This window comes from Falco naumanni, chromosome 4, assembly GCF_017639655.2.
Source record: "Falco naumanni isolate bFalNau1 chromosome 4, bFalNau1.pat, whole genome shotgun sequence".
Taxonomy (NCBI): domain Eukaryota; kingdom Metazoa; phylum Chordata; class Aves; order Falconiformes; family Falconidae; genus Falco; species Falco naumanni.
Window position 1 is genome coordinate 104,898,992 of NC_054057.1, and position 19,976 is coordinate 104,918,967.

Here is a 19,976-nt window from a genome sequence, read left to right on the forward strand (position 1 = left end):
AAGCATAATGACCAAATTATATACTCTCAAAGTGTTTCAAGTATGGCATGAAACTACTGAATTAACTGATGTGTACTGTCTCATCTAAAATCATTAAACACAAAGACCTTACCTCCGGCTCAAAGTTCTTGAGATGAGGACTGCTAGGTCCAGCATGGTACATGTCTTTTGTTCCCTAGATATCCCCTGTTGGTCAGTATTGGAGCTAGGACCAGGGGCTGATGCTGTAACCCAGTACAGCTGTCACAATTTGCTGTTTCTACATTAAGGAAAATCTTGGTAAAATGTAGAGATGCTTCTAGCATGACCAAGTTAATTTTGGGGCATACCCAAACTGAAAATCTTGACATTTAATTTCCAACTAATTACAGTGCTTAAATTATTGATAAAAATTACCTTCTAATCCTTTTTAGAGGCATGAATGCTTTTCAAATCTACATAAAAACAACATACACAGACTAGAAATCTATAGGTCAGAACAAACACATTGCTCTATTTTAGGCTAATATATACAGCATTGCAAAAAGCCACCAAAACTGATGGTGTTGATTCTGCTCTTTGCAAGATCTGTGTCTGTCCAAGCTGAAAAAGTCTCCAATCACTATGCACAATTAGGACAGCAGAATACAGGCCAGATTTAGCCCTCCAAACAAAGAATTTCTAAGCATGTCTTTGATTTTTTTTTTTCTTACCGTTATTTCCAGCAATGAAGGTCATTGCAAACCACATAGTACACATTTTACTGCTTGTTACTGCTTATATAAAAATCACAGCTAGAAACTATGGGCTAAAATGTGGTGTTGTTTTTTTTTAACTCACACACAGCATGCTTGAATAGCACCGAATTATCAAGTAATCTTTGTGTGTATTGGTGGAAAACATAGCAACATCCAACTATTACTGAAGTTGAGGGAAACCATTCACCAGTTTTAACCAATTTTGAAGTGTTATTATTCTCATCACTGAATTCTGACTACTTATAAAAATCTGTTAGTATGGGAAGAAAAACTGTATTAGGAAAAGCTCTAGAAAAAATGTGACAGAATCCAACTATTTTGGTAGAGTGAGTATACGTGCAACAACATGGCTAACTTACAAATTTGGGAATCAATTCTCAAATTTTTATCAACCTAACAGTTACTGACAGAGTAAATTTCATCATGAAGTCATGACATTCATCAAAAATTAATCCACTCTGATTATTTTTTTTCAACGATTTTGCTGCAGCATCTGCTGATACGTAGCTTTTCAAAGATGAGTGAATTCTTCAATCTTCCCCTGGGGAGCACAGCCTTTGCTATTTAGCCTTTAGCCTTAGGAAAGCCTTAACTAGATGCAAAAAAGTATCCATAATGAAGTTAATACTACAAATGGCAAAATATAAACTTAGGTAAGTGTTCTGGTTTGAAATCCAGTACAATAGTTGAATTATGGAGCTGGTTACTTAGAAAAGCAAGTTCTATGTACAATAGCCACACTGTAGGCCTGGCTTAAAAAAGTACAATCCCTTGAGACTCTACAGGCTGCTCAGAGTTATAAGAATTCTAACATATATTTAATTACAAACTGAAAGCTGATATCTTGTCTGCAGCCTGGAAATCAGGTATTTTCATGTGGTCATAAGACCACAGCAGTTTATCACTCATTAGCTAAGTCATTACACTTTTCTGTGTTCATGTTTAACACTTCTTAACTGCAAGTAAAATGCATCAATTTTAAACATGAGCAGCCATCAAAAAGGTGGCATAAGATGATTCACTCTGCAACTGGGGTTGCCAAGAGCACCACCCCATCATTTCTAATCAAGTCAATACACAAAAAGATACAAAGACTGATTCATATTTAGTTTCAGGGTAAACAATAATTTTAAAATAAATATTTCAGTCTCTGTTTTATCTTCTAGATATAATAAAATTATTTTGTAAATGTTAATACACTTCATGAAATTTCTTTTTTCACCTACAAACCAAAGCTATAAAATCCAATTCTAGTGAAGCATTCTACCACTGCTGCTATTGTGCTGTCAGATTGTTACAATGCAGGAGAATCAAACCTTCAAGCAACGCTGCTTCAACTGCACACAAGTCCAGAACCTTTGACTTCAAAAGAGATTTACATCTCAAAACAGAACAAGTCCATTTAATTTCCCTTTCTAAGTCAAGAAACACCTATAGTTACCCTTTTTTCATTTTTAGAGAAAAAAATATTCTACCCCAAACTTATTAATACTGTAACATTCAAATTCAGGGATTTTCTTTCATTCCACTAGGACTTTAATACGCACTATTCATGATTGGAGTAACAGCGAGTAAAAGCGAGGAAGCATTTGCAACTTTGCAAGTCTTTGCTAAAATACATGATCACAGCTTTGTAGGGTGCGTCCTGAAATGCCCCCTTGTACACAGTAAACCCATGCACTCTTAAATCATGGACTTTTTACTCATGGTTACTCCTCCAAAGCTTTAGAGGAGGAAGGAAAGGAAAACTTGTGCTCTTACGCCCTAAGATTTCCCTCTCTTGTCTTCACATACTGAGAAGGGGTTGCAAATTGTACAACGCAGAAACAGCTGACGTTTCACCACCACCTTAGTGCCGAGTGCTGACCCCGCGTTGGGGTGTGTGGCACACTGAATGCCGCTTGTCAGTTGAGGAAATGCCTCCTCCAAACAAATGTGAGCCCACATATCTGCCCCTTGCCCAGGAAGCTGAAGTATCTCTGTTCTCAGTAACCTCTCTAATAGTTCAGTAAATTGCAGGCATCAGCACTATGTGATTACACAGACTGTGAGTGTGCAGACAATGACTATAAAAAGACACCCAAATCCTGTAAGTTCATTGATAGCTAATGAGGTTACCTATCAGTTCATATCCTTCAAGATTTAGCTCCCAGAAGAACTGATGACCTTCCACTAACTGCCAAGATAAAAAGTACATTACCATCTGTGTTAACCGTTCACTGGAAACCCTCTACTCACTGAACACCCACTTGCGTCAAGGCCTCAAAATCATATGTAAATCTTCACCCTATTTTGACTGGAACAGAACACAAAGGACACGCAAGACAACCTAGCATAGCCTTATCTTTGTTCAAACAATGGATCAAGCTCATTCAGATTGTTTTATTAAAATGTGCTATGTCATACTTCACTAAAATATACCAGCTTTGTGCAGCTGCTCTTTTAAGTTCGCTTTCTTTCCATTAGCCTTTCCAGTTGTTTTTCTTCTGATACTTTCTGAAGCAGTCTCGTTCCCAAATATGAACAAAAGGCACTAGATAAACCCCTGCACACAGAGTGCTTGCATGGACACTGATTCCAATAGCCAGTGTGCTTCACCCCCACAACCCTTACTGTGCAACGCTTTAGCAGACACTTTGTCTAATCCATGCTTTAACCAATTAGCTAACTTTCCTGAGAGTCTCAATGTAAAAAGTCTCCAAAATTCTATTTCTCCCACAGCTTTTGCCTGAAATTCATTTCCTACCCTGCACTTATTGACCTATATTACCATTATAAAAATGAAACTTTTACCCACTTAGTTATTTGCTTAGTCCTCAAGCTGAAGTCCTTCTACGATTCCAGAATTTGCACTGACCAGTACACACAGAGGTACACACAACGTCATGCAACACCTCAACCCTGGCACTCATTGAACAAAATTATCATACCTGTCTTTTAAATAATTGTTTGAGGCTAAGTAGTATGTAATATTTGGATCAATAACATTGCTACAAGGGTTTTTAAAAATACCCTTGTCATCCATGTGTCACAATCATACTAAAAACACCTTCAGTGGTACCATTCCCACCAGCTGGACAGTCCACATGAGCGTATTTGTGAACTCAAACTATCACACTGCCTTTTGCTAGGTGCGAGTTCTGCTGGATGGGATGTTGCCTGCCTTTGTTTCATTCACACATCACCTGTTCAAGGAAGTCACTGAACTTCCCAACCAACCAAACACCGAAGGGTGCTTGTGCAACTAATGTAACAAATATAAGCTTAACATTAGCATTTTCAGATACACATGAAACACCGTATGGAAGCTTACTGTATCTTCTGAGACATCTAACATTAACTCCCCCAAATTTCCTTTCCTACTGCTGTTTACCTAAATGTCACTGCTTTTGCTCTATCACTATGGGAACAGGGGCTGTTCCTTCTGTTCCTATATTGCCCTACCAATCACTTTTCCTTCGCCAAAATGTGCTGCCAAAACATTCTACGTTCCCAGACTTAAAATATAGCCTCTGACAACAAAATTCACCAGAAAGCCAGCCAAACCATTTCCAAATAAAGACAAAATAAGGAACTCTTAAGAGAACTCCCTAGATCTCATTCTACCGCTCATATGAACCCTACTCACCATATCTGGATGTTTCACAGCCTCAGACTTATATTTCCATTTGATATCCTTTTAGTCCAGAAAACTATTTTATAGGCAGGAAACTAAAAACTTAAAAAGATAAATAGCCTGTCCAAGTTGGGGCAAACTAAAAAATTCAATGCTCATTCCTGAAGTTCCTAGCTAGCATCTTACCTTAGCTTCTCTTACCCTTTCTGCTGTGGCACCAAACCATTTTATTTCCTGAATCCACATAATTCAGTGTTCGTCTTAGAGGAGACAAGCAGTTCTGTAAGCATGAAAATTTAATAAAGTCTCATCCCTACAGTCTTGCATTGGTTGATGAGTTTTGGTATGACATGTAGGCTCCTGCTGCAGCCTGCCTTTGGGGGGAAGAGGGAACACAAAGTTTCTCTCTTCCTGGTCTCAAAATACATGTAAAAATAACTTTGAAATGTCTGTTTCTGCTGTATTTGACTGAAATTAGATGCTCTCAGAAGTTACAGAGCTACATCACAAATTGCAACCCGTGTATTTTTCATCCACATTATTGATAAATGCTCTCAGCCATACAGTATTCAGGGAACACATAGATGTGCAAAGCAGCTGATTGTCTCCTGAAATAAAAGGCTAAGCCCTTTAAAAAAGTCACAAATCTAACCTATGCTGACAGGCTAGGTCTGTGCATGCTCAGTCTACCTGTGCTCAATCTGCATTAACTATGGGTGTTAAGCTTGCAAAGCCTCCAGCAAATTTCAGAGTTCAGGGTAAGGTCTTCTTATTGTATTAAGAATACAGATGGCATGCGTGTCTGGTCTTAAGATGGGCTTGCACCAACACAACCATGACAATGCAAACAAAACTGAATCATCAGCCAGTAAAATAACATGGCCTCTGCCAAATCTACGTTTTAGGGAATTTCAGTTAAATATGATAGTTTCATTACATTAAGACAAAATGTAAAAATTTTTAAATACTGTTCAATTTGGTACTTGGATGTAAAGAAACTTTCTATTCTGTACTATGCCTCGAGAATTATGGCAGCTGAGGCACCTCAAGAGAGGACAGAGCTAGCTGCATTGCACTAACACACACCAGCCAGAGGCTTTGTCCCTGGACACACTCATCTTCGCCCTAGTAGTCAGACTGTACTAAGCATCACTCAATACCATGACACTTTTAGGTATTGTGCGGTTAAACATTGTTCCTTTTTGTCACGACTTTTTTTTTTTATTTAGTTTTTCTGAAGTGAATGGTGTCAAGAGGTTTTGAGACCTTAGTGTAACATACAAGATCTATAGAATTTAGTAGGTTGGTTTTCCTTCAGCTTTTTCCTTTGCTATAGCAAGAAATACATTATTGAACAACAAAAGCTACATGAACTCTGAACTAGTGAGTCTTCTTGGGATGAAAATAAGCATATAATTACTTAAATATCATTTCATGATGATTAACTGACTCATGCCACACATCAGTGGTATGTGTTTTAAAGTATCCTGGATGAGTATTTGAAAAAAATAAGTAATGGCATCATAATAAAACCATCACAGTGAAAACCGCGCTAACAAAATGTCTGATAAACATCATACACCTTTGGGGTATTTGCTACTCAGTACCTTGGAAGGACTGCATTTTTCTGATTAGCTGAGTGGCATAAGATGTGATCTTGCTGGAGGCTGCTGCACTGCTGCAGCCACCATCAGTCAACCCAGAAAAGTACAATTATTAAACTACTGAACCTTATTAATGAACACTTCTTATGTTTATGTTCTTACACTGCAAAGAGCTTTCTAGCCTTTATGCCATACGAATGTAACTTTCTCTGTATGCTCCTTTGTGCCACTGCATCTTCCGCAAAATTTTACTGAAATGCAACCTGGTAGTTCAGTACGACACATTTAAGCTGTCAAGTGTGATAAAATTCAACATACCACCTGTTTTGTATTGTATGAGAAGATGACAACTAAAACAATTGGCCAAATGAATCTTTGGGCTGAGCTGCTTTCCTCAATCAAGATACACCAAAAATAAGTTTCTTAGAAAATATGCAATGAAAATAAACTTGAAGATTAAATTCTGATCTCCTGCAAATTCATTGTCTAGCATCATCCCTTCTGCTATACAGACCAACACTGATCACAGTTTGTATTATATGATTTGCCACAGTAAAAAATAGCAAGGTTCAGATCCTTAATAATGACATCAAAAGGCAAAATTCTACAAGATTTCAAACTTGTAAGCAGCTCTCTACCCACATGAATAGTGACCACTGTGAAAACACTCATGTAATGACATCAGTTAGACAGTGCCCAAACTTTCAGCCATGCAACTAAACTGGAAATGCACAGGCATAATGCCTTGTGATGTTAAATAAGAGGGCAAAGCCTTGGTTCATAACTACATACATAAATCCATACAAATCAATCTGCTCATCATTTCAAAGTTTTATATTACTATCACACAGAATCACAGACTGGTCAGGGCTGGCAGGAACCTCTGGAGACCATCCAGCCCCAGGCCCTGCTAAAGCAGCTCCCCCAGGAGCCGGCCGCTCAGGGTCACAGCCAGGCGAGGTTTCAATATCCTCAGAGAAGGAGACCCCGCAGCCTCCCTGGGCAGCCTGTGCCGGTGCTCGGTCACCCTCGGAGTGAAGAAGTTCTTCCTCGTGTCGGATGGAACTGCCTGTGTCTCAGCTTGTGCCCGCTGCCCCTTGCCCTGTCGCTGGGCACCCCTGAAAGGATCCCGGCCCCGTCCTCCTGACACTCGCCCTTGAGGCACTTGGAGGCACCGGTGAGATCCCCCCCAGCCTTCTCTCCTCCAGGCTGAACAGCCCCAGCCCTCTCAGCCTTTCCTCACAAGGGAGATGCTCCAGTCCTCTCACCATCTCCATAGCCTCCACTGGCCCCTCTCCAGCAGTTCCCAGTCTCTCCTGAACTGGGGAGCCCAGCACTGGACACAGCGCTGCAGGTGCAGCCTCACAGGGCAGAGCAGAGGGGGACAATAACCCCCCTCGACCTGCCGGCCGTGCTCCTCCCAATGCACCCCAGGGTCCCACTGGCCTTCTTGCCCCCAAGGCCACGCTGCTGGCCCATGGGCGACCTGCTGCCCACCAGAGCTCCCAGGTCCTTCTCTGCAGAGCTGCCCCCCAGCAGCTCAGCCCCAGCCCGTGCTGCTGCGTGGGGCTGTTCCCCCCAGGTGTGGGGCCTGACACCTGGCTTTGATGTAATTCATTAGGTTATCACTACAGGCAAATGATGCATCCTGGTCAGCTGCGTTGATTTCATTGAGAATGTTATTTTCATAGTTCCATTTTGAGCACAAACCTCAAATCTTTATTTAATGTTTGGTTTCAAATGCTGAAGTCAAGCACCTAGGTTTCCGAGAACAATCACACTGTTTAATCAAGGCACTCTTCAAGAAGAATGGAACTATAAAAGCATTTCATAAAAATGACTATGAAAAAACACAAACAGTAAGCTGCTAATTGGTGCTACCAAATGAATTTTATAGAAGCAAGAACTAAGCACATGCTCTCAGTCTCCTCTGAAGGGGAAAGGGGGGATGACATTCTATTTGCAATTCATTAAATGAAAATTTTATTGCAGAGGATTACACAATAACCAAAGAAAACTAACATTGAAAAGCAAATATATCCTAATTAACATTTTCCCGCTATCACTACTATTCATTCTGCCTTTTCTTCACGGCCCTGTCCTTCCAGATGGCCCAGGAAAAGAAAGGTTTTGGAATATGACAGCAGGACACACAAATTTTAATTCTCACAAAATGAATGGTGAATCAAACCACCAATCAACTGACAATGAAAGCAGTTTGTCATTAAAGCTCATTAAAGATTAGAAGATACATTTTAGTTGATCTTAACAGCTACAGGAGTCTTCTGAAGTACCCAGGGACAGGACTTTTCAAAAGCACCCAGAACTTCTCCATTTCTGCTCCAATTAAGCCAGCAAGCCTCGACCAGCACTTTCAAAAGCCCTGGATCCCGACTGTAGTACTTCAAGACAGCACTCACACACACAGACCACACTGCAAGACCCACAACTTCTCAATGCATAATATGCTGCTTGTATGAAACACCATTTTAAAAGATAGTAAATGCCCATATTTGCATAACCTGGAGTTTTAAAACAGGTTTTATACAGCAAACCCAAGTAATATTTATGGCAGTCTGCTTCTGGTGTGGCACTGATAACATGTAAAGATTCTCAATTTTATGTGTTTATTTTTTCACTAAAAACTTCAAAACCAGTTTTCAGGGTTTCCTTTAGCATAGAAGCTATTGTCAAGGAATAAAACCGTAGATTAGCGTGTTAAATCTACATGCTTAATATTGAAGTAAATTAGCAATTCACATGGTATACATACAGGCAGTAAACTGGGTTTGTAACCTAGGTTTGTTCATGCTTTTTTCAGAGCATTTAAAAATCAACTTTTACTCTATCCCAAGAGTTTGTATGAAAAGTACAAACTTTATTAAATGCTCATTTTAGATCTGAAGTACAACAATATTAATTTCAAATATAACTACTTTCCCACTGATTGTTCAACTGGTATAGTAACTAATAAGATTATTCTGCATATTTGGAAGTACACAGATTTACATTTATCGTGACCAGCCTATGAAGTTTTGCAGGCATACCTTTATCAAGCAGGGAGTAAGGTAAAAGAAGGGCTGGTTGTCACTGTTCTTCACAGCACAATTAAACCAAAAAAATAAAGAGTCTTCTACCAGTGCAGCACTTCTCTGTTTAGGAGACTGACTTTAGGCTATAATAGAAAAAAGAACTCTTTCTGGTGTACGCTGTATCTCCCTAGGCAGTTTGCCAGTAATGCACTACCAGCAAAGCTTTTTAAGGAGAGACAAGCCCTTAGTACGAATTCCGCACAGGAACAAGCTTGCAACTTTCAACATGGGAAAAAAGTTCCTTTCAAATGGGAATGATTAAGTACATCTTTTCATAAGGACTTCCAGTTTGGATAACTGATAAACTAGCTCCTGACTCAAAAAAAATAAGGGGGTGAGGAGAAGGGATTTATTACAGTGTCATTAGCTAAAACCTGTACAACTAAGTTGTGAACCTTCCCATATCCTTGCGCTCCCCAACAGCCATTTTTATCCATGCTGAAGTAGCTAGATCCTAAACTGTATTGGGACACACAAAGAAGAATAAGGATTAGTCTGTGTTATTTCCAAATGTCTACAAACCCAAGTGACCTTTCTACCAGTTGGAAATTGCCAGTCATCTTGGTCATGTCTGTCTTTCAGGAATGTCCCTTGTCCTAAGCCTGAGTGTGAAATAAAATTTCCGTTTCATTCACCATTAGAGATGGACTTGAGACATGCAGTTATGTTTACCAAGGAAACTCAAGAGCTATTTCATGCTACTGGTATAGTGCAGAGTAGACAGAACAGGCCTAGGAATTAGCTGCAGAACAAAGTGGGTGTAAAACACTATCAGCTCAGAATTTTCATCTATTTTGCAGAGGTGTGCATTGCAACACAAAGGAAAAGTGTTTTCCAAATATGTGTTCTGCACTGATGAAAGTCAAAGCGATCCATAATACTTAGCTAAAGCATACTACATACATTAGAACATACTAAGCATACTACATACATTACTAGACTGCCAGTAATATAAAAAAATTGAAATATGAACGTAGCACTGAATACAGTATTATAGTATGGTTTAATAACTCCCTTGCAGGAATGCCATCTATTAAGGAATTCTTGCAGCTCTGCAAAGGTTACTTACTGATGCATACTGTCCCACCTAATAACCAATCAACTTTACTATTAGTTTTCAGGAAGATAAGTCAGGCTGCTTCATTAGTTAGATAGTTACTTCATGGGTTTTTTAAATAAGAAAATAGACATCAGGGTAATGGATGTACATTAAAAACAGCAGGGGGGAAAATTATCAAAACTACCCTTCAGAGTATTCACATATGCATATAGACACAAAAACTGATGAGGAGAGAATTCAAGCCTCTTTTCACACAGGCTTAAAAATGAGAAAGGACAGCTCCTAACATTTGGGTTTGTTTGGGGGTTTTCCTCAAAATTAAACTACTGACTTTCTCGCAGTCCTTCCTGACTGCTCATACACAGAACTATAAATATGCATCACTGACTTGAACTAATAAGCAATATAAAATTCCTGTAGTATATCACTTACAATTAGACCCAGTATTTTTTAATCTTTATTCAAATTAAGCTTAATGACATTTTCCCTTAAAAATAATTAATCTAGTGCCTGTAATACCAGTAGTTAGGTGCTTTTTTTTCCCACATGCAAAATTAAGTGTTTTCAGTAGAGTCCAAATTATCTTGCTTCATTCCTGAAAGGTTTACTTGGGTGACTTCTATGTCAGCTATCAGCGACATTAGGAGAGAGCATTAGCTAAGAATCCAAAGGCAGAAAAAGATTGGAAACACAGTATCAAAAAGTTATTTTGATTGGAAGAGGTTTTAAGTGAGGCAAGAGAGACCCAGGCCTCAAAGACCCCTGAACTAAAAAAGTAAACACAGCAAACACAACAGACATATGTGGAAGTCCTCCTAAAATAAATCACAGAACATTTAGCAATTAAACAAAAATCTTTAGAATTATTTACTAAATGTGGTTACAATTAATAACATTCTACAACAACACTTTCAGAGAAGCTACATGTAGATAGATAATAGAGATATATATAGGAAAACTTTGTGCAAGGTAAAAAACAACCACCTTTTCAATGGAGGGATTAATTAGTCATGTGGCCTTAGAACTGAATGAGTCACAGGGTCGCTAATGAGATAAGGATAGGAAGCCTGACACCTCTAAGTCAAGAGTTCAACAGGTTCTTCCCTGCTGTGCCCTAGATTGAAGGCACAACTAACAGTTCAGGGACAACACTGGCTTTCCTGTTGCTGGAGGCACTGAAAGATCCACTTAAGTCTACTTACACAGGAAATCTTTGCCTGAAGGATAAGACCAAACATCACCTTTCTGTAGCAGTGTCCCCACTATGGCTCTCCCAGTCCCAGCTGCCTGGGAGAAAGCAAAAATGACGCCCAGGAACATCACCTGACCTGCTCTGTAAGCACAGACTGGAAAGACCTTCTTTTAATGCAGAATCTCACTCTTTGAGAAGGTCCCCCACTGGCAATGGTAGTTAGAAACAAGGCTGGAGAATCCTGCTGTCAGGGGCAGAGAGTCTTTAATTATAATTAGGTTCCAGCCCTTTATACATTAGGGTCAAGCCCTTTACTCACGTGACTGTACACTTGCCAATTTGCTGTAATTCATGCAAGTAAGTCTCCCAAAATGTACAGGCTTCAGTCTCTTCTCAAGAAGAGTGTCACCATTCAAAACCTCGTCTGGTCATAAGAGCTGCAGTACACCCAAAGCAGACTCAACTCGAACTTCAGGCGTGTAGTTTTCATAGACTCTGTATGGACAAATACCTTCTTATTGTTCACATTTACTTATTTTTAAAAATCTTTAAAAAAAAAGGAAAGAAAGAATAACCAAGAAATGTCTCAGTTGCAGCCCAGCTCCAGATTTGTATCGTGCCAGCCTGCCTGCACATTGCCCAGTGCCAGTCAGACCAATGGGAATGTCAATGGGCAAAGCACAGGAGAACAGAACGTGGTACAGCAGGATGATACAAGAAAGAAAAGTGGAGGTGGGAGAGTGAGACAGAGCAAAGCATGCAGCAAAAGAGAAGAGCAAATTAAACACAGAGGGAAGCTAGAGGGATAACAGGAACGAAATGAGCGGGAAGTTAAAGACAAAAGACATGAAGGGAAATAACACACCACAGATGGGGGGGTAGAAATGGAAAAGATAGAAACAGAAGGAAGATACATAGGAAACCCTTCCTGCCAGAAACTGCTTCTTTTCAAGCTCGGTCAAGAAACACTGCCAAAAGAGCTGAATCAAGCATGGAAAGTTCAGGTCACCTGAAACTTCTGAAAGCAGACAAAAGAAACTACATTAAAATGTGAAGTAGTGAGCTTATGAAGATTTCATCCCAGAGTACACTGCTCCTGTTCTGCTGTAAGAAAAATGTAACTTATCTGGTTCAGTAATAGTTTCCCCCATCTACTTGCAGAAGAACTGGGCCCACTTGTGATAGAGCATTAATAATCAGCCCCTAATCAGTTAATTAAACAGAATTCAGGATCAAGTTCAGTAACTTTTTAAAGTTCATTAGTCTGTATTGCACTCTATGCAGTTTAGAAAAGCATCAGGGAACAACTCCACTGCAAGTACAGAAAATATCCCTTCCTCCTGGCACCCACCAGACACACACATCAAGGTGTTTTAGACAAAGGATGAAACTTTCCCACAGAACACAGGACTGTAACACCAGGCAAGTGGTCAAGCACAGTGCAGTCTGAATTTAAGTCTGCACTTCTGCTTTGTTCGAAGTGCGTGGGTTTGTACTACCCAGTACTAACACACCACTCTTGAGAGAGAATAAGGATGACCGTGAATCCACTGTGCAAAAGACAGCTGTAGTGCACCCTCTCGGAGCATGGCCAAAGAGCAAAACAGACATCTAAGCTTGTCTACTCAGAAGTTGAAAAGACAGGCACAAAAAACCTGCTAATGAAAGGGACTCCTATCCTACAACATCGGTTATTACCATCTGCTCAATTTAGTCAGCGATTTCACAAAGAAACCTTTTCTTGCGTCCTTAAGTTATTTTAAGTAATTCATAGCATGCTGCTGGCCCCATCACAAAAACTTCAATAATGACAACTTGTGTACCAGTAAAGAGGAGTGACCAACACAGAAACACAACTGTCCCATCCTTACACTTAGCTCGCACTGTCAGTTTTCTATAAACAGTCTACTGTTCCAAAAACAAGGTTGTGGAACCTTCTGACAGACAACTCAAAATGTCTAAGATTAAAAATTGACTCATATTCAAGAATAACAGATACCCAAGATACATCCTACTCTTGAAAAATACATAAATAAGCATACATTTGATTTGTGATTTCTCTTAAGACACATCTACCCATTTCTTCACGTTTGTTGCATTTTTGGTTATTTTGTGCTAAAATTTCTTTTGCCAAATTACTACTGCAACATATAACTGACTTTGTCTTGATTAGACACCACATGTTGAAACATTCATGAGAAACTAAGAACGGCGCTCACTCACAGCTCAGCCAGCGGTTAGGTAGTTGACATATGGTCAGCGTTTCACCAGCTCAGTCACAGGTGAAGACAGACTCAGAAACTGTAACTCAGGATTCTCTTACAAGTCTTGGAAATTCCATCATACAGAAGCTGTCTTTAACGTCCCATCACAAAGAAGAACAAATATCTGTTCTGCACATACACCTGGGATTCAGGTTGCCATTGCAGACTTCCTGAAGCCATAAAGAATAAACTCTTCAACTGCTCAAATTCTCATATGTGCAGTCTTCCCCTTAGCCCAAGCAAAACTGGAAAAGTTTCCATTTCTAGTTCCCACTTACCAGGGTTCCACTGGTTTTTGCCCTCTTGTACTATTGCTTCCTTTTTTCATGGCTGATTACAAATTATGTAATATTTTGTATTTGGAAAAAATCCATATGCATAAAGATCTATTTTTTTCTGTTTACAAACTAAAAAAATATGAGCCAGTTCAGCTAGCTGATGGAAAGCAATTAAACTATTCAACTCAATGAAGCAACATTGATTTATTCCCCGAGAATCAAGCCCTAGATATAATATCCATATGCAAACTAAAATTTATAAAGCTGAACTTTTGGGGTTTACCTACTAAGGAAGCAAAGGCACTGAAGGCAGACCAGGTCCTTCTTCCTCACCCTGGGCTCTCCCCACAAGGCACTAAATGATACCAGTGCTACCATCTCTACAGTGTCAGTGGATACCTGTGTCCAGACAGAGGAAAATGGGGAGAAGCAGCTGTGGGGTTGACAGGACCAAACACCTGGGCTGGAAGGAGAGAGGATATTATCTTATTTCCTACAACTTTGGAACTTTAATTAAAGCCAGAGCAGGGTACAGTCCCCTAGCAAGGCTGAAACACCAGTCAGAGACATGAACCCAGATCACTGGTTAGTGTATTTCATTACGTAGAACCTTAGTCATAAGAAAAGCCAACACTGCTCATTCCAGAACTATTTATTTTATTAGATCAGGTACACAGGATGTGCCTGTGTGTTCCCTTATTGGGCTTAAATCTGTCCCAGCACCTGGAAGTATGTTGTCAGGATAAATTCTGTTCTTCCAGCAAACTCAGTGGAATTACTCAACATCAGTATAAACAGGATGCAAATTTAAATGGGAATTTGAGAGAATTTAAATGGCCAAGTGAGCTTTATATACATATAATTGGGGGTGTTCAAGACCCTTTCTACTTAGGATGGATAGGGATCTCTCACTAAGAGGGAGAAGGGAAGTAATTTATTTTTGCTTAGACTAAAAAAGACAAAGATTAGCCAAAAAAAAAACAATCAGGGGTGAAAATGTCAATTTCTTTCTAAATACCAGTGCACTGGAGAATTAGGTCAGAAATACCAGGCATTAGCCTAAGAAAACCAATGCTAAAAACATTTCTTTCAAAATTATTAGCCTCTGACACAAGTAACTGCTTTACCCTTTTCATGTAATGCTTTACAAAATTAGTTATTAGTGGATCTCTTGGTGGATTGACAGCTATGGAGATTTGTGCCCTGGATTTCTCGGGGCAGGGAGGGGAGAAGGAAAGAAAGACTGTTGGTTGGCTAGATACACAGCTGCATAAATCATTCTTTACATTGCCTGAATTATTCTGCCTTCCGCCAGCATTTATTATTCATATTTGCTTAATCTTGATAAACAAAAAAATACACCAGAAACTACACTAACTTGTTCATAAATAGCAGACTTTGTATCAACCTGAAATTTCCAGGTAAATTAATCCAAAATTACCTATTTACTGGTATCCAAATTTTTATTTCACTAACAAGCCTTCCCTCCCCCATAAAAACATCACATGCAGATTTTGAGTGTATAGGATCACTGAACTCTGCTATTTCACCATGGTGTTTAATATAAACTATGGTATTATTGCAGTGTAATTCAATATGACCCTGGAGTGTGATAGCCTTTACAAGTTTTACTGGAGAATTAAAACAAAATTAGTTTTCATGATCTCTTTAAGCACACCAGCATACTCTTTTCGAAGAAACACAGCTCTACACACCACTTACTGCAGTACCAGCCCTTTTTTGAAAGATCACTTGTACCAGCAGTGACTCCTTTTAAAATTCACATTGATGTTCCTGTCACTTTAAAATGTATTAATGTAAAATTTCCCCATCCTCTTATTAATAACCAAAATATCCAGTAAATTGCACAGCTAAATAACACCATTAAAAATTGAAAACAGACTAGACAAGTACACTAGGAAAGGCAGTAAAACTTCAGGACTGAAACAAGCGTCAAAACCAGTAACAGCTAGTAAATATATCTGATTGATATAACCAATAGAAATTTAAATTAAAATTTTAATACCACACAAATATATGTATACATGCAGCATAATAATAAAGTACATTTCCCTCCAAAGAATTTCACTACTGAAAAATCTTAAACACAATGACACAAAGGAGCACATATCAAAACTGAAAAACCCAAGCAATTCCATACACATTTTAAAGTATCACTATACACCAATCTTTTTTTACTGAAATTACCTATACTTAACACAGCTTCAAATACTAGCAGCTAATCATGACCATCAAGCTAAAAGTATAGCAAGCAAATATAAAACAAAAACTCAAGAGTACTTACCAAATTATGATTAGTTGAATTAGAATCATCTTCTGGGAATGGGATGTAAACAGCTAAGGCCACACAATTGGCAAAAATAGACAGTAGTATAAATATGTCAAATGGTCTGGAAAATCTTGTTAAGGAACTCACAAATTATGAGTATCTACAAACTTTAAAGTCTAATTCTCCTTTCAGCACCAACGCTTGTAAAGCAAGTCTTACTTTTAAGGCAATCTTTTGACTGATAACTGTGACGAACACTTCATCTCTTTTAGTTATATCACTATACCATATTATTTTCCATCACAACCATCTTTCAATGTCCTCTTCTTTTTGAAAAAAAAAAAAAAAAAAGAAAAAATACTACTCTTGCTGCCAAAGAGCACTTAATATTAAGTTCCAGAGATGAATGTAATTATACACTCTTAAATTAATACATGGGTCATCACAATGGGTAAAGAATACTTATTGAATTGTTCTGCCCTCATATGCTCACATCAGTCTCATTCATGTTAATAGAAATGTGTTCGTCCAAAGGAGTAAAATTATTTGGGATCTGGTTTGTAACAGGATATGAGAAAGATTCCCAGGAAATCACAACTGTGCTCTTGTATGAGAGCTGGAAAGCTATACAATGGATGCAAGAAGATTCTGAGTCCCTCTTCATGTGCTGGACTCCTGAATAATTTTGCTTTGGCCAGGACAGGTAAAAGTTTAGGTGAGTAAACTGGGGAACTGAGTATCATTACTGGCTTGGCAGCTATACATACTGAGAGGCTATAGGCTTTCACGCTCACAACAGCATGAATTGCGGCTATACTTTTTATACCATATCTGGATGACAGCAGTTGAAACCTGGATGCCTACAAAGTTTATCCTCCTGTTTCCCATGAGTGTGCCTTTCCCGCAAAGTATTTCATTATTTTCTTTTAACTACAAACATGAAGGTACCTATTCATGGAAGTTTGGAAAGGGAGTATTTGGGGCTTTAGCTATGATTTTTTACATCCTTTCCTCAATTCAATGCACAACTTCCCGATACGTGTCCATAACAGTTCCATAAAAGACTGAGGGAAGACACTGAATATGCTCAAAAGCATATTTTTATCAGTTTAAAATATTTTTTAAAAAAACAACAACAAAACTCCTACAACATCAATATTCCCCCTAAAATAGGTTAAATTTTCTTTGCTGGCCTATAAAATGTTTGTCACCTCAAGGGCTGAGTTTACATTCAGAAAGCCTATCAACACCACCAGCTGCTATGCTCTGTACAAATTAAAGTTAACAACACGCATCTTAACATGCGGCATTCTCCAGACCGAAAGGGACAAACAATACCAGCACAAGACTGACAACCTTGGTTTATGATGTAGCACTACTGGGACAAATTCTGCCCTGAGTTATTCCACTCTAGATCCATAGTAATTTCATTTAGCTGACCTTAGCCAAGGAGAGGCCAATTTACTGAAATTAGTTGGACTTCTACCAGTTTAAATGAAAGAAGAACCTGTCTCACTATCTTTAATTTGCAATTGAATTACATTCAAAGAATTAGGGGGGGAAACAAGCTCTCGAAATGAGTTGCTATTGCCAGGTTGGCTATTCTGTTTAAAGTAACAAAATAGAGTTCTGCTTCAGTAACCTACTCTTGAACAGCTGTTTCCCATTACAGAGATGTTGCCACAGCTAACAGGCTAACATTTTTCTCCTCGTACCTCAACAAAACTATCTTCTATTTCAAACCTTTTCTTGACATTTAAATAATACACCAAATGAACATGCTATCAGTTCTGCCAAAGAAATCCACATATTTTCACATCGCTACCGCTGAACTAAAGATAGAGCCATCCTTCCCAGCGTACGAGTCATCGTGAGTACAGGCCAGTATATCTGTTCTCCTGTCTACAGATGTATATGCTTCCAAATACATTTGGTGGTGGACATATGTTGTAAAAGTTCAGACGATTAATGTATTTCAGAGACTTGTGTGTACTTAGAGTGAGTCCTTGGCTTAACAAAAATTCTTCCCTCCTTTTACTACTGGGAAAAATAATCTTTATGGACAAGATTTCTACATCTGACTAATTTGCCCCAATGGCAATACACCAAATTGCAATATGGAAGATACAGGTTTGACTTCTTGGGTCATCTCCCGATTAACACTGCTAGATGCACTCCTATCCATTCAACTGTATTTGGAAGGGCAACAAATGCGATACAGAGATTTGCTGGAATATAACGTAAGCTTGTAACTTTACAAAGTTTTGAAAATGTTCTGCTATCTGCTCCAAGAAAAAAAGGAACAGCTATGAGCTCTTCTCTTGACTTTGAGCTACTTCCTTCAGTGAAGTGATATTCTATGTCATTATGACACAAGTTAAGAGGCTCTTTAACAGCAATTAACAAAACTGACTACCATCAACATCAATGACAGTTAACCATGTGTGCAAATGAACTAATGTGTTAGCTGTGATGCCATAAGAGATGGTGTAAAACAATCCCCTTGATACATTCAGAAAACGCAAAAAACAGATTGCAAAAAAGGAAACTGCATCAAAGGATACTTCCATTCTACTAGACTAATGCAGGCTCTTCGTATTGGGTTGTTGAGGGATAAACAGAAAAGGGCGCGGGGTGGCCGACTATTGGACGTATTACCCTGTTTTTTGCTCTTGGCATATTGCTGGCGTTTTCTTTGGGACAGAGATCCTACAGGCTGGGCTGTGGTGGTACTCATATTTTGGGCAGCCTTTGCTTGTCTAGCAGCATCGATTGCAGCTTGCCAAGATAGAACAGTTTGCTTAGATGGTGCTGAACTGTTTGACTGTATAGCTGGTCCGTCACCAGGGAGAGGAATTCTGGTGCTACTTGCATAGTTCGCCTCTGTGGGACAAAAGAAAAAAGGTACTTGGTTATAATTTTGTATGCTAAAATGCATCACAATATTTCTGACCAAAAGGTGATTTTAAGACCTCTTGGCAATGTGATGCTTCCCTTACATACACTACAGAGCACAAGCGTATGCACATACATACATGTGATTGAACAGTAGCAAAAAATGCTCAGGAAGCAGTATTATTTTAACTTCAAGTTTAATGCACGCATCAACCACAAACATTTCACGTTTTGATTCTTTCACTTACTGCATCTTTTTTTCTTAATTGGATGGCAGCTTCCCTGTCACCATGTTTATCCAGTAACACAGCTACTCCTCAAGATCAACTTTGCTGTAGTACTTTAGCATTTACTATTTTTCCCCTCACTTCATTTTGGTCAAAAAAGTAGTAGCTTAAAATTCTTACTCATTGTTCAATTAAGAGTAACCAATACTGCTGGGGGGGGGGGGGGGGGGGGGGGGGGGGGGGGGAGGGGCGAGCGGGGGGAGTCCTGTAAGGAAGTTAGATTTTTCCCTATTCTGCATTCTCAAAGAAAAATGCATGGATGCCTCCCACAAGCGAAAAATCCAATCCTGTCTGCTGATAAACATCTTCATACAGCACTGCTGTCTTCCCCACGAGGAGCTACGACCATGAAACTACTGTAAAGGGAGAGGGGATGGGTTTTGCTTTTTCACAAGGATTTGAATAACAAACGGCACCTTCCAAATAACGCTAAAGCCCTCTTTATCCAGGTGACAGCAAGGCGCAAACCACCTCCTCGCAAGGATCCTTCCTCACGAGCTCCCCGACTAGAGCAACAGAGCCTACTCCTACATGCACCTGTAGGAAGGAGGCTCCCGAGTGAAATTCAAAACTTGAAGATGCCTGGGTGGGGAAAAAAAATGGAGGAACGGCACAATATACGTGCTGGGAATTAGGGCTGGCAGGCGGGATGACTGTGAAA

At 39.2% G+C, this 19,976-nt stretch overlaps 1 protein-coding gene across 10 annotated transcripts in view; it reads right to left on the minus strand.

Annotated features, from left to right (window-relative positions):
* CACNA1D (calcium voltage-gated channel subunit alpha1 D) overlaps positions 1–19,976 on the minus strand; it is a 235,551-nt gene that overhangs the window by 175,831 nt on the left and 39,744 nt on the right. For all 10 annotated transcript variants that reach the window (XM_040591589.1, XM_040591583.1, XM_040591588.1 and 7 more), the window contains exons 2-3: positions 18,698–19,016; positions 16,149–16,254 (exon numbers count right to left, since the gene is read on the minus strand). In XM_040591589.1, coding sequence (XP_040447523.1) covers positions 16,149–16,254; positions 18,698–18,870 — 279 coding nt within the window. In that variant the 5' untranslated portion in view covers positions 18,871–19,016. The remainder of the gene's footprint in view (positions 1–16,148; positions 16,255–18,697; positions 19,017–19,976) is intronic.